At 37.0% G+C, this 15,501-nt stretch overlaps 1 protein-coding gene across 2 annotated transcripts; it reads right to left on the bottom strand.

Annotated features, from left to right (window-relative positions):
* Window positions 1-812: 812 nt before the first annotated feature.
* On the bottom strand, window positions 813-15,501 carry pcf11 (PCF11 cleavage and polyadenylation factor subunit). Of its 2 annotated transcripts, none has more exons than XM_088639086.1 (16): window positions 15,120-15,501; window positions 12,064-12,189; window positions 10,949-11,134; window positions 10,478-10,657; window positions 9,025-10,022; window positions 8,601-8,781; window positions 7,363-8,011; window positions 5,579-7,272; window positions 5,183-5,288; window positions 4,849-4,965; window positions 3,736-3,850; window positions 3,066-3,249; window positions 2,615-2,770; window positions 2,225-2,317; window positions 1,879-1,914; window positions 813-1,759 (listed from the first exon to the last, which is right to left on the bottom strand). In XM_088639086.1, exons 1-16 carry the CDS (start codon window positions 15,288-15,290, stop codon window positions 1,541-1,543), a joined length of 5,211 nt encoding a protein of 1,736 aa, XP_088495212.1. In that variant the 5' UTR covers window positions 15,291-15,501; the 3' UTR covers window positions 813-1,540. The 2 variants fall into 2 exon arrangements, with proteins under 2 accessions (XP_088495212.1, XP_088495213.1); XM_088639087.1 differs by having other exon boundaries at window positions 7,750-8,011.

Below are 15,501 nucleotides of genomic sequence, written 5' to 3'. Positions count from 1 at the left end.
TAGGGGTGTTAACTCCACTGTTGTACAGTAAAACCACCCTGGGCAGTCTGGTATTTGTATTTTATGCTGAATTCATTTTTTGAAGCATCTTTTCCCAGTTCATTATGGATTGAAATTGTTGACAGATCACAGAAGCCACATATTGCCCAAATGCAGATGAAATGGATCTCGCTTCCTATATAATAAAGCACTTTGTGACCTTTTGGCATGAAAGAAGCTACATAAATGCAAGGCATGTTTACCACTTTCACAAACATGAATGTAAATGAATATGAAACCAGTGCCATCGCCCAATACTATTTTTCCCTTCTTTTAAACTCTTTATAAATATTGGTACAAATTATTGTAGCAGTCACATTTAATAGCACACCTTTTGTAAACAATTCCTTTGCATAGCCCACTGATTTTTACAGCCAACAGACCACTTTCTAAACTCAGCTGAAGTGCTCATTATCAAAGCTTTACATGAATTCCAGAAATAATCATTATTCCAGAATAAAGATATTTGTCCATGTGTAAATTTTAATTTAGTTTTATGTGGACAAGTTGACAATTCAGAATCCATATTAAATAATCCAGTCAAAACTACTGCAGGATAAAATCTGTACCTTTCTTTCAGCTGTGACTATACAGAATTAGCTCATTGCACTGAACTGGAAAGTTACAAAGAACTTTAATATTGCATTGATTAGCAGTTTAAATAAACACGCAGTAGACAGATATACTTTATTGAAGGATTTTATTGTTTTTTTGTGTGACAAAGTCAGAAACTTTAAAGGAAAACGAAAACACTTAAAACACAGACTCAAAGCAAATTTTCATATTTATTTTATTGAATACCCAATATTGTCAAGCAGAGTTCCCCTTTTCATTAACTCTGCAAAAGACCTGAAAATAAATAACGTTTAGAATTTTCAACTTAATACTTTATGCAATTAGAAACCTGTACCACAAAGACGTATTCACAAAGTATTCTAGTCAATATTAAGTCCCCACTGAATAAAAATATACACTTTAAAGTAAAGCAAAAAAACTAATATGGAAGCTACCTTACCTTTTGTACACCCAGCTACAAAAAAAAAATCATTCCATTTAATAGGTTAACTAGAGAAAAAAAAACCTTCATAATTTCCCCATTTTCATTATGTCGCAAACGTTACTCTGCAGAACACGAGCTTAAAGAACAAACGTTAGGATACTTAGAATTATTTACAAATGTTTTCGGAGACCTCTTAAAAATGCTTAAACCAAAATCAAAAATGCTAGTAGTAGGTTTATTATCATTACACCAAGAATAGCAAAAATAGATTTATTTATAAATTAAATCTTATACATTTTTTTCCAAGGTACATGTTCACAGAGCATTCACACAGCAGTAACACCTGAATTTGGCAGGTAATTCAAAATACAAAAATGTATTTAAAGTATACACAGCTGAGGACCCTGCCTCAGATATGAATATAAAAATATCTTTTCTTTACAAAACAAAAATACAGTACTATGCAGTCTTACTAATAAAAAACACAAAAAGCAGCATTATTTAAAAAATAATTGCACTGGCATCTTGAGTTTCAGCCTCCGATTTTATATGAACTTCTTCTTTAACATTTTCTTCTGTGCAGCTGCTCTGTATATCTGGCTCTTCTTTAACACTGGTGCAAGTAGATGGGTCTTCAATTTCTTGCTTGATTAATTTATTTAAAGGATTTTCCACCGGGGCTTTACTTGGTGATGGAGTGCAGTCCGCAAATGAAGATGTCTTTATAAAAAAAAAAAAATTGGACAAATAAACATTCTAGCCACACTCAAGTACTAGCAAAAAACAGAAAAACAAATTCACTTCACCATTTCAGAGATTTACACAAAAACCTTACTTACATTTTTGTAATCTTCATAACATGAAGGATGGTAAGTCTGTAAATGAATTAAAAAGCACTTAGTATCGAAACTCTAACAACTACTAAAATGAAAACAAGGTACAAGTATAATGCATTTTACTGTTGCTCTTTCAGTTTATGTGATAAGAGAACACTAGAATAGCAACTATACACACCCAGACCTAACTTTGTTCATAACACACATTACTCAACCTTTGACAATTGTATCAATTACATGAAAACCGTTGGGAAAATGTCTGCAACATTTAGCTCTTCTCAATTAAGGACCAACTGAAAAAAGTAATCGAGTTGCCTATTTGACATTTCAGGTCTCATTCGTTACATACCTTTCCTTCAACTCGAATAGCATTTTTAAGGTGCCATTCCTCTTCCTCTTCTTCCCAATACATCTCAAACTGCTCCTGGCAAATTTCACAGGACTTCGAGGAGTAAAAGAGAAAAAGATCAGTCCAAATGGTTTCTTTTTTTAACTTGCTGTCTCCCCACCAAAGGTTCCTTCTCTTGAACAACCCTTTCTCCTCCTCTTACCATCATTCCAATTTGTTTTCCCAGAGATCTCAATATTTTTAGAAATGTTTCATAATGGAGAAAATTTAAAACACAGAACAGCATTTATTTTACAAAAGGCTAAGGAATAAATTAATATAAGCTATATATGTTTCACTTCCATAGAACGCACGCCCAGAACATTTAAAGAACTGACTATTTTGACTTACCTCATGAACTACATCTGGAGCTGCCTTTACACTTTGGAATTCCTTTTCTTTAGCAGCTTCTTGAGTCTTTTGCACCACTTCTTCATGAACTTTCTCAAAAAACTGGCTTTTTGCTCGCTCTTCAAGATCAGCTATTTCTTCAAATTCTATCCAGTCCTACAAATAAAAAAATAGACAACACTGAGAATGCTCTGCAACTTATCACACTATACAAGTAAATTAAACCACAGAGAACAATGATATTACAGAAATATTTTGTAATACAAAACCGGACTTCTTGTGCTCATAGACCATACATTTTCCATTTTTCACCACACACTAGTGGCACTTTTTAACAGTCATTATCAAAATAAAAAATGTTACCTATACCCTCTATCAAATTCCCTGCACAAAGTGCCAAGGAGCTACCCTATTAGGTTATGAGGGGCACTAGCCAGAATACCAGGCTTACCGTCAGACTATAGTACCACCTCCGATGTGTGACTTTCTTGCTGATGTCCTTCTCTGATCGGTTTTGCCGGTAATGCCAATCCAGATGGTCCGCGTACACATCGGTTTGTGAAGCCGTAAAACGCATCCCACAGGAATAACACTGAATTCCAGTGTAAAGTCTATTTATAACACTGTCATATCGCCTGTTAAGTAAAGCAGAAAAAATATTGATTGAAAAAAGGCAGTGGCAGTCATCTTGCAATTTATTACATTATTAGCTGTCTTACAAGACAACTAAGATGCATTACAGAAGTCTTTCTATAATACCCCTCAAGAATACTTTGCAAGCTTGTTAATTTTACAATATTTATTTTATGTGCTACCTAGCACATAAAATGTGTGAATTAGTCTGACATTTTCTTTTGCAACTGGACCTTTAAATAGTGCATTTTGCTGACCAACAGTTCCATTTTCTTGCAATAATTTCAGAAATCCCTAAAAAGATCTCAAACTTAAAAAGCCCAAAGTCACATACAAGACAACTGAAAAAACACATACAAACTAAAGAAGAGATGATTAATGAAAGATCATGTATCAAAGTATGAATAATTACATTTCAACCACAATATACAAAGAACATAATGGAAACATTTCTTTAGTTTTCAAACACGCAAACGAAGAGTACTCACTGTTTCATATCCTCAATCATAAAACCAGTGAGATCAGGGAGATTCTGGTCATCATCTTGCTCCTCCTCCTCTTCCTCTTCAACCGCTGATTGAGACTGGGGAGGTACAGCTGTTTCTAAAAACACACAACATTACATTATCAGTCACTGAATATTCCGAAGATCTAGAATAATGTTACAGGCGTGCATCTGAAATTCTCTTAAACATTACAACAAAATCATAGGAAACCACATACAGCAATATCTTCATTTAATGACAATTAAAGGGTATCAGCAGTCCTGGTGTCTGACCAGTTATTACATTTCGGTAACAAAATAAATTGACTGCATCGCAAATTTTTTATTTTCGAATTAAGCACAAACTCTGTGGAAGTACTGCCAAAGACGAGAGCGTGAGTTCACAAGAATCCTGACGCAAGGCAGCCCTTCTTGTTCACTAGTCACTGTAATAACTAACGTAATGTGATGCATGAATGAATAAGTACAGGTTGTGCACCAGCCATTTCACCGCAGAAATGATCCAATGTGATCTGCGTGCAGAATTCAAAAGTAGTATTTGTCGCCAAAACTGTCTCAAAGTCGAGAGCAATATGTCTATTGGATAAAAAAAGATATATTCACAATCCTGCTTCTTTACAATATGATAAGGCCACCTCAAGTCACTGGAAGTTTTGTTGCCTCATTCCTAATCGCAATGACTGCAGTCACAATATGGCGTTGTGCATATCTGAAAATTGTCTATTTTGTGATTTACACAGTAATGTTTAAAACCTCCAATTTACATTTTACTTTTAATGTGGTCTGAAACTCATCAGTGCCAATTCTTTCAAACCCAAAAACATAAAAACAGCATGAAGTAGTTAGGTGGGTAGCTGCGTCAGCATGCGTAGGCTGCAAAGGAACAAGTAATAGGTTTATTCCATGCTGAAAAGAGAAGAAAGAAAACAACGTTTCAGCTGGGAAGCCTTCTTCGGGTATGTGTTCCTCACACCCGAAGAAGGCTTCCCAGCTGAAACGTTGTTTTCTTTCTTCTCTTTTCAGCATAAAAATATTGCAGTTTCCTTTTAACGCAGTAATGTATTGATACAATTCAAAATGAACCAAAAGGTCTTACCACTTGGAGGTGTTTCAGTCTGTGTAGGTTTGATGATTCCAGTAGAAATAAGCTTTGATAACAGATCATTGACATCAACTTGCCCAAAATGGCTTTCAGGAGGTGTGAACTGTGAACCTGATAAAATATTTTTCGAATTAAAATTAGAAAAACAAATGTAATACAATTAGAAAAAAATATTTTAAATCAAATACAGATGAAGCCACGAATGTTAATCCATTCATTCTGATGTGCTAATTTATTAAACCTTGGGAAAATATAGATAGGTCCAAGTCTAAAAGGTTATTTAATAAAAAGTTAGTCACACATCTATCAGTCTGAATTATCACCATACCTGGTTGATTGAAAGGCACAGGGTTCTGAGACGGCGGTATATACGGCTGCCCTTGGGTGTAAGGAGCCGGAGGTTGGTTTTTAGCAAGGCCAGGCAGAATGTTCATCTAAGGGAAGAAAAACAAATTAGAAATACAATTACTGCCCATACATGTAATACAATTGACAATGTTGACTAGACTATCAGCTATTGCATTTATACTTTTCTTGCTATATTCTAAACTTTAAATCCACACCACATCACAGCATGAATAATGCAAAGAATTGTTTCTCTCAATTTTTCTCTCAGTTAATATAGCCACAGTTATGGAGACAAACATTACCTAATTATTTAAGGCAGTGTAGACAGTGGAAAGGGAAATTCAATGTACTATCAACAAATAGCCAAACTACTTACAGGTTGTGGTGGGATGATGGTTCCAGCTGGTACAGAGGTGTTCATGTTTCCAACTGTGGCACCAGCGTTATAAAAAGGAGCAGCAGATTGGCAGTATGAATTTGCAAAACCAGAGGGGCCAGCACCTGGTTGCCCATTGAAATTTGATCCTTGAGGCATATTCTGTTGTCCTTGGAACTGTTGAGGTGTGCTACCAAACATGCCTACAGGTTCCCCAAATCTAAGATTTGGCATGTTGAAATTTGATGGTTGAGGATTGCCCTGTCCATCAAACTGTAATGGTCCCTGACCCTGAGGTGCATCAAACATTGGTGGAACCTGTGGTCTCAACTGGTTTTGAGGTCCACAGAACCTGGGATGACCTTGCTGACCTGGCGGACAATCAAATCTTGTCATACCCGGTTGCACTGACTGCCCCTCAAATCTCCCAGGACCTAACTGTCCTTGAGGGCCCTCAAACCGCATTGGACCTTGCTGACCCACTGGGCTCTCAAACCTCATCGGACCCTGCTGCCCTGAAGGCACATCAAATCTTCCTGGTCCTTGCTGTGGACCACCAAATCTCATGGGGCCTTCAAACCTACCAGGACCTTGCTGCATATGGGGGCCTTCAAATCTCATTGGGCTATCAAATCTACTAGGTCCATGATGCATCTGTGGCCCATCAAATCTACCTGGACCTTGCCCATCAAATCTCCCTGGAGCCTGTTGTCCAAGTGGCCCATCAAATCTACCTACACCTTGCTGATGAGGTCCATCAAATCTGCCTGGACCCTGCTGACCCTGAGGCTCTTCAAACCTCACTGGACCAGGTTGCATAGATGGACCATCAAATCTACCAGGTCCTTCAAACCTCACTGGGGCTTGCTGTACCGGTGGTCCTTCGAATCTTCCTGGTCCTTGTGGGCCATCATATCGGCCTGGACCCTGTTGATGTTGTCCATCAAATCTGGACCCTAAATGTCCCGGTGGGCCATCAAATCTCCCAGGACCTTGTTGGCCTAGATTAACATCAAACCTCCCTTGTGCATGCTGTCTTGTTGGCGCATCATACCTAGGCTGACCTAAGTGACCACTGGGCCCATCAAACATCATCAAAGGCTGCGGACCTTGTGGTCCATCAAACCTATGAGGAACCAACTGTCCTTCAAATCTTAATGGACCATCTGCAACAGGTGGTGGTGTATGTCCTGGAGATTCACATAGCATTTGACCTTTTGATCCAATCCTTTCTTTTCCTGGATGTACATCGCGCCTGGAAGTGACATCGTGGCTTAAATGATCATCATTTTCTGGAAGCGTGACAAGACCATCACCCGTCGAAGTGGCTTCAAATCTTTGGCTGGGATTGGGTTCATGCCTTGGCAATTGCTGGCTTTCCAGTTCTGAGCTAGGTGGTCCATCAAACACTGGAACAGGGGACTTTCCAGAAGGTCCATCAACACTAATTGCCTGGTCAGGGTGACCTGGTGAATTATTAAAGGAAGGACCTGATTTAATGGATAATCGGTCATTTTTGCTGGATTCATCAACTCTTGAACAAGGATGATTTGCAGACTCCTCAAATTTGGGTCCTTCAGCTGTTCCACCAAATCTCCTTTGAGCTGCACCTAAACTTTCTTTTTCATTTCCATCATAAGATGGTCTCAAAGGCTGCTGTCGATCACTGTAAGGTGAATGATGCTCTCTGCCACCTGTCAAAACACAAAATGATTTTAAAAAATGTACAATGTGCAACTCATTAACATATTTCATTTAGAAACACAAAACAACTTTGCACTTGCCTTCTGTCTTAAACTTTAGCCTTTCATCAGTACCACTATATTCACGAAGATCATCTGTCTTGATGTAATCCTGTCCAGGCCGGCCCCTTTGCCTGGGAACTTCTCTTTTATTACTAGATAATTCTTTAGTAATTTCTACTAATGTATCATGCTCTTCCAACTTCTCTTTACCGTTTTGAGATAACTGCTTATTATGTCCACGAAATCTGCTACCAGTTAAGGAAGAAGGATGCCTAGACCCTTTTGTAAACGGAGACCGTTTTATAAACTGGCCATCCCCAATCCTTGGTCCAGGGTGTCCTTTGGATGCCTCGCATTCTTTTACATGTGTCTCAGCATTTGAGTAGTTCTCTTCCTGACTCTCATCTGCATCCCAAACATCATTACCTTGATGCTGGACCTGTGTTCTTCTTAACTTAGCTTTATGCTCATAGTAAGATATTTCAGCATCTGACATATTTGCATGTTGTGAAGGCGGTGTTGATAATAACGGCTTCTTCTTTGATCCATATTGCCCATCTTCACTGTTTCCTTCCCAGGAATCAGACCTTTGCTTTTCTTCTTGATATTGAAACAGCTGTTTAATTTGGTGGGCCACACAAAGAAACTCCTCCTGGGTTATTTCTCCATCAGCATGCCTTTTGCTTGCCTTAGAAAAAAAGGTAAAAAAACAAATTAAATGGTTTAAGTACTTAAATCAGCCTCTACACTACATTAATATGTAACTACTCTCTAATTACAAGATACTGTCTAATTATTATGTTATTACAGTGGCTACTTTAATAATACTACCCTAGTATAGAGGAAGAATAATTAATTTTACATTAATAACCTTTCAACAAGACTTCTGAACTACTCACAATGAATATTTGTGATGAAAAGGAAAAATATAGATAAGATAAAAAATTTGAACACCCTTTGATTAGTTAAAATCTTACAAATGAACTATTCTAAAGGGCAATTTTAACTTTAGTGCATTAACATTGTTTTACTATTTTTGATGCCAAGACTACATCCAGAAAAAACTAGGTTTGCCTATTGAATTCTGAATCCATATTTTAGCGATTTACTTGCAAATTGACATTTTAAAAACCCCAGATGTGAATTTAAAAAGCTTCTATTTAAAAATAGCTCTGGGGATCTCTACAGAACTTACTGCAAAGCCTAAAAACTGGAAATCTGTTTTGATCAAGCAATAACTACCCCACATTAATGAAAAACAGGCTCTTAAAAAGTACCTTTTTAAGCAGATCTCTTTTACTTGCAGAGTTTAGCACCTCAGGTATTTGTAGGTTGGCATCCACACTTAAACGGTGCTGCTTTGACAAGCGAGGAATTCTTTGATTACCAGACCATGGTGTTTTGTGTCTTTGAGGGCCCGGTTTTCCATGTGCCAAATTCTCTTCATTCTGTTTCATACTTTAAAAGAATTGAGAATACAATTAACAATACTATTCCTTATTTAAAAAATTCTCACAACTTTGTTTTATAAACATTTGAACGGTTAAAAACTGTTTAACTTTCCTTTAACCCACTATGTACCCAAATTAAAAAAGCTGATTCCCGCAGAACAGGTACATTCTATTTAACTATATAACATATAGTTAAGGACACTTATAACATGAATCTAGTTTTGTACACTTCTACTCATAAAATACTTACTGTTTATTTTCCTCCCATCCGCTCCTCCATCTTTTCGGATTCTCTTTCAGTTCTAAAGGTAATCTTGGAGAATCCCTGGATTCAACACTTCTGTCCTCTAGGGATCTCTTGAGTCTTCTAGGATCACCGGTGTTCTTTTTCGGGATACTTCTTTCATCTCTTGCATTAGTAAAGTCATCAGTATGTGAATGCCTGCCTCCAGATTGTCTCCCCTTTCCAGATTTAGGGGGGGAAGATGAAATACTTCGCGTTCTTCTCTTCGGTGAACGCCTGTCTTTTCTCTTCGGGGAATGCAATAAGGGTGACCGAGATCGTGACCGCGACCTTTTCCTTGCGTTTGATTTGCTCAGTTTTGGGTCCTGTTTATCAGAAGTTTCATTTCTCTCATGTTTGTTGACAGCACCATTAGCTAGTTTACTTTTAGTACTTGAAGATCTGTGCTCAGAGGCTTTGCTCGAGTCTTCCCTCTCCTTTTTCTCAACAACTTTCTTCTTTTCTTTAATTTCATCTTCTTTGACATCAGCCTTATCATGCAAATGCTTCCGTAACCTTGGATCTCTTTTGTTTAAGTCTGGTCCCTTGACGCTGTCCAAATCAGAACATTTACTTTTGCTCTGAAAAGCCTTTAGTGGAGAGGGTGACTTGGATTTTGGCTTATCTTCTACTACTGTCTCTTTTTTCACCGACTTCGATTTTTCAGTCTTGCTTTGTTTGTCAGCTGATGGATTTGCCTTCTTGTCAGGAGCATTTGAAATAGTCCCTAGGTTGTAACTTTCCTTTGTATTTGGCACTTTCTCTTTTACCGGTGTAGACTGCTGACCAGCCCGATTCAAACGAGGATCTCTTGTGGACACTCTGATATCCTGCTGTGGTGGAAGCCAAGATTTGTCAGAGGGTGCAGCAACTGGAGGAGTTCCTTTACTGATAGCAGGGGGTTGGGGTTGGGGTTGGCTTGGAGCACTAACTTGTGACTTGATGGATCCCAGCTGATTAGCAGCCTTAAAACAAAAGAAAACATTAATAAAAGAGCAGAACGAGGACAACATTTGAAACGTATTTGAAAAAGAAAAAACATATTATGCTTAAATAAGATCATGCGTGGGAAAGTTGCAAAATCTTTAATAAGATCTCTAGCAAATTACAAGGTAAAAGAGATTAAAAATAAAAATCTTTATAACCTTCTCGCATTTAAAATAAAAATGGTAAAACTCCAAACCTTCTGAAGGATGTTCCTAAATATGTAACCAAAAAGTTTATTCCAAAAGCCGTATACCTTGCATCTACCATAAAAAATGAAAACCCTCACCGCGGACCATTCACACCACACTCAATCACAAGATTTGTGCTGCCGTGCATTTCTAAAATGTTCTTAAATAGACCTGTCTGGTAGTAAGGGAAAGGATTAATCAAGAGGTAGCAGCATTCACACTATTAATAAAAAAGCATCACTCACCAATTGGGCTTTAGTTTGTTCAAGCTCTAACTCTAGCTTCTTCTGCTGAAGCTCAATCAATTGTTTTTGCTTTGCAAGCAGCTGTTGCCTTATTATTTGCTCCTGTGTCACATTCTTCTCATTTACAACTGGGTGGGGTGCAACCTGTGGGGTACTTGCCCTGGGAGTAATTTCCTCATTCTAGTGAAGAAAAACAAAAAAGGTTTATCGAAATCAACAATTACCCCCCGCCAAAAATATCTTCTTTTCCTCATCTCTAAATTATCCCGGAGGTAGAGAAAAAGATATTGGGACGAAAAGGGTGTCTAAACAAAGAGGTAGAAAAGTCTAATAACTACTGCTTTGTTTTCCTTCGGTTTGTGAATTACTTTTCAACAGCAGTCACAGTTTTCAATCAAATTGTGACAGGTAAAAAATGCCGATATTGAACATAATAAAATTCACATTTATATGACAGAAACTATTACTTACCGGCTTTAAAAATCTAGGATTCACGTGAATGCTTGAACTATTCACATTTGGGGGCAGAGGTCTAATTGGCCAGGCAGGATCTAAGGAGTTCACCCGCACATCTAAGGCATACAGTTTCTTCAGTGGGAAAATTTCTTCCCAAGTGGAACGCAATTTGAAAAGACTTTTTCTAGTGTTCTCATCCACCTAAAATAAAAAGAAAACTACAACTTGGTGCTAAGGTACATTTTTACAGCAACAAATATCCAACTCAGGTTTCAATTCATTGATCCGTCTCAAGAACAACCCTAAACTTCACAATCTGCGAACATTACATATGGACTCCGATATGGAGCTTGGTGCTTCACAGTATAATTATATACAAACATTTTAAATGTAAAATTATTTTTTAACCGATGAATAAACTTTAAACGCTATTTCAAAAGATTAGTTAATCTAGTGAATCCTAAACTATGCACATTTCAATACATCTTCAAAAGGGCAAAGTTCTTACACATACAGGAATTACTTCCTATATAGTAAAATGCTGAGCTCAAAGCTGCTTAGAAATTTAGAAACTGTACATAACCCAGCAGCCCCAGTACTTAAGCAGATGCTGATCGCTTCCAAATAACTTGCAGACAAATTCCAAGAGCCCAGGAAATGCTGCTCATTGTTCAAACTTCAATATGACATTTGGAAGAAAACTTTACATTTTACACTTTATTGCACACACAAAGCAATAGATTTTACATTTTCATTTTAAACATTAAATCTGATTAAAAATAAAGTAAAATAACATTAATATCAGACTTCCAAAGTTATATTTAGATCAATTAACATGAACCTTTAATAAAACTGATATATGAAATATAAAGTGATAGTTACTTCTATTTCATTTAACACACTTAAGTTGTACGTAAGTTTGTGTACAAATTACACTCAATTCAGCATTTCTGCAACATTTTGCTGGTACACTTGTTATATCATATAGAATTAAAAGCAGCAACATTAACTTACATAGAAGAGTAACATTAAAAGGCACATTAAAAGAACTACATCTATTTTACATCAGTTACAAAACCTACATCATCATGTTTCTGAAAAGACATGAATAACTCCAAAAGAACATATACCTTTTCAAAAACACAAATAAATGTATGGACTAGGTTTTTTGTGAACGTTGCAAGATACTCCCGTCCAACATTCTTCACAATGGAATCCACTAAGTATAAAACTGGAAGCTTCTCTGCAGGAGGTGCCTAAAGTGATAGAAAACTTGAACAGTTTAGAACATAGCAAAACATTGCAAAACACTTAGATCCCATATCATAATGTTAACGTGTCAAAATTCATCTTGGCACTTTCATTTCTGGTTACACATTAGGGAAATCTATGTCTACTGTATCACGTACTGCTTGAACAAATAAGATGCACACAGGAAAAACGGAATGTCAGAGGTCTTCTCTTCTACCCCAGGATGAAGTTTAAGGGACACTAAAACACATTACCTTTTCTCAAGTAATCACCTTTAAGTTTTACTAATTCCCCTTTTAATTACATATTTAGAATGATGTTTGCATTTGGAATTATTGTAGCGGGAAAAAAAAAATCCATGCTGTTGCAATAGGCAAGAAGTCTTCAATTAGCATCTGGAAAGAACTTTCTCCTCAATCCCAGGTTTTGAAATGCCATTTCAGGCAATTCAGTGCCAGCCCAATTGATTACAACCATTTTGCTGAAGACATCAAGACATGGCAGCATTTGTTTCATTAAAAAAAATGTAGGTTTGAGATCTTGAACAGTCCAACACAATTAAAAAAATTCCAAGAAAGTGATTTCATTCAGGAAAAAATCTGAATTATAATCCTTGCCCCCAGAGGTAAAAATGTTCCTTTGTTTTGGTGTTAGTGAAAAACATTTTGAACTTCTTTCAACAGTCATGATACCAGTGCAAAACTCTTAAAATTGTTACCATGCATGAAACCTTAAAACTGAATTTTCTTAGAACAGGCATTTAAATGTTTAGTTGAGCTCCTTAATTTTCAAAATTGGCAAAAACCTTCACACACGTCTTCAAAGTAAGCCATTCAAAGCACATTTTGAGTATTCATGTCCATAACAATCAGTTAATAGCAATGTCTTTCCTGAAGAAATATTCAGCTTCAAAACAATCAGTCCGTTAATTTACCTTGGAGAAACTTGTAGGCCCACTAAAAAAAACTAATCACAAAATAAAAATATGGGTGAATAAAGTGTTCAATAGAACTTAATTATTCATTCAATATTTAGCATTACAGGCACCAATGAAAAGTTCCACACCGAAACTAAGCTGGTAATCAGATCCAGAAAAAAAATCTCGTTGCTTTACAGATGTAACAGCAAAAGTATATAAAAACAAACAATAGTCAGATCACCAAAAGGGGACAAAAAAAAAACTTGTCTGCAAAAAAAATGGCTAGTTGATCACATTTCATGTGTCTTTACAACACCTAAGAACAGAAAGATTTCCCAGCTGCAGTGACCACTCAGAAAGAAATGTAAAGAGCACTATAGAACACTGGAATCAAAATTTACTCTTTGAACAGGAATATTCCTGTAGGTCAACAGACGTTATATTTTGCTGACTAAAACCTTGAATTAGAAGGACAGTCAACAGTTTTGAACCTGAAACAACCATGTAGAAAATTTAGCGTCTTCCCGGGATTTCAATATTTGATGAAAACCTCAAACAGTTCCGTTGTTACACGAAAAGAACAGAAAATTCAAAGTGTCCCCTCCTAATGTAACAAAATGCCTGCACAGTCAGTTTCAAAACCCGACTTCAACAATGAAGGTCAGGTCAGGTTATAATTACCCAAATGAAAAATACCAATTCGCAGAATGTTTCAGAAGTTGGCTCCAAAAAAAGGTCACGTTATAAAAAAGGGAAGCTATATGGTGACGAACTTGAGAAGGCACTCCGACACAGGGAATAAAATAAGTTTCTCTCCCAGCCTAAAAAAATAGATTTGAGGTTCACGACTGAGACCTTAAGCATTGAAGTCAAGACCACTAGTACAAACAAATGTTTTACCAAGGCGATTGTTTTTAAACCAATAACTTACACCGGGAAATAAAAAAGACAAAACCATATTTAATATTTTTTATTGTCACATTTTAAATACCATTCATAAACATTCAAAATTCATGTTTTAAGACGAGTAATCACCACTCGACAATCTGGAATTGCTCTTGGTTAACCCATTTATCAGCCGCACGAAGGATCTTAAGCTTGCTATTATTACCAGCTTGAACATTGCACTCATAAAAGCGCTTTTTAATCAGGTTTTCAGGCTGCATTTTCAACCAGGAATACCAGTACCACGGCTTCAGCCTTCGCGCGTCGCGTTTTTTTTTTTACTTTTAAAACACTCGTGCCAATCCTGTTAATGCATTTACGAATGCCACTTAAAAAGTACGTGGATTCAACATCGCGATCAATGCTGGAATTGTGCCGGTAAAACGCACAACAGCAACGCGACGGTGGGGGAATTTTATTCAACAGCCTAGAAAAGGATTGAAGGTTAATGTAAAACTGTTAGCGTTCTGGTTGAAAATGCAGGAAATTACGTTTAAGGCCCGTGGCACAGTTTTCACTAATAAGGTATTGCACATATAAAGCAAAACCTCACATTCGTAATAAGATATTGAGATTAGAGAACGCAGTAATTTATACTCGGACCCTACACCACGTGCTAAAGGATGATGTCAACTTCTTTAAATGGCCGACCGTGTCTTTCACCGTCGCCATATTGTATAATTCCCACAGTACAAATAACCGCACAATTACTCGGCCACTTCCACGGGTTACGCAGAAAAAAAAATCAAATGTTTAATTTTTAAATACTAAGTTATGTTCAATATTAATCTGTACTAATTTTGGGCTCTTCTATCAAATTTCATATTTTCGACAAATAATCTAGTGCGTTTTACGAATGCTGTTTCGTACGTTCCAAATAGAACAACTGTTTTAAGGGCCTAATGCTACGTTAAAACCTAAGAATAACAGCGTGGGACTGTAATTTGGCAGGCCGAGCTCTAAGTTACAGTGAAGAGAGGTCGCCATGTTGTGACTACTACGGCTATAAATGCTGTGTCGAGAATTAAACAGTTGAAATGAGTTAAAATAAAATTCTATTTTCATAAAAACCTTGGCGATTTGTGCTTCGATAATTGCGACGATATCCTTGGCGAAATGCAGGTTCTCCTCCGCCAGAATGGTCAGCATATTGATGTGAGGTTTGCTGTTGAAAGTCAAATCTTCAAGGGACGACTGGTACTCTCTGCAGGCATCTTCCCTCGCTGCGTCGTCCGTCATCATTCGTCGTGTCTACTCGATTTTCCACTACAATCTTATGTATTTAGCTAAAGAAAATGATAAATCAGTCCTTTTTAAACATCATCGGACATATTTTTTTTACTTATCCTTTTGTTACGCTTCCAGAGAAAAACCGTTTCTCCTTTCTCTCCTGCGTTAGCTTCCGATCTTTTTAGCAACAAGATGGCCGCCGTGCTTCAATACACTGGCGTCA

The sequence above is a fragment of the Lepisosteus platostomus genome, chromosome 7 (assembly GCF_059453375.1).
Source record: "Lepisosteus platostomus isolate fLepPlt1 chromosome 7, fLepPlt1.hap1, whole genome shotgun sequence".
In the NCBI taxonomy this organism is placed as follows: domain Eukaryota; kingdom Metazoa; phylum Chordata; class Actinopteri; order Semionotiformes; family Lepisosteidae; genus Lepisosteus; species Lepisosteus platostomus.
Note: the sequence above shows the minus strand (reverse complement) of the source record. Positions and strands in the feature narration are given on the sequence as shown.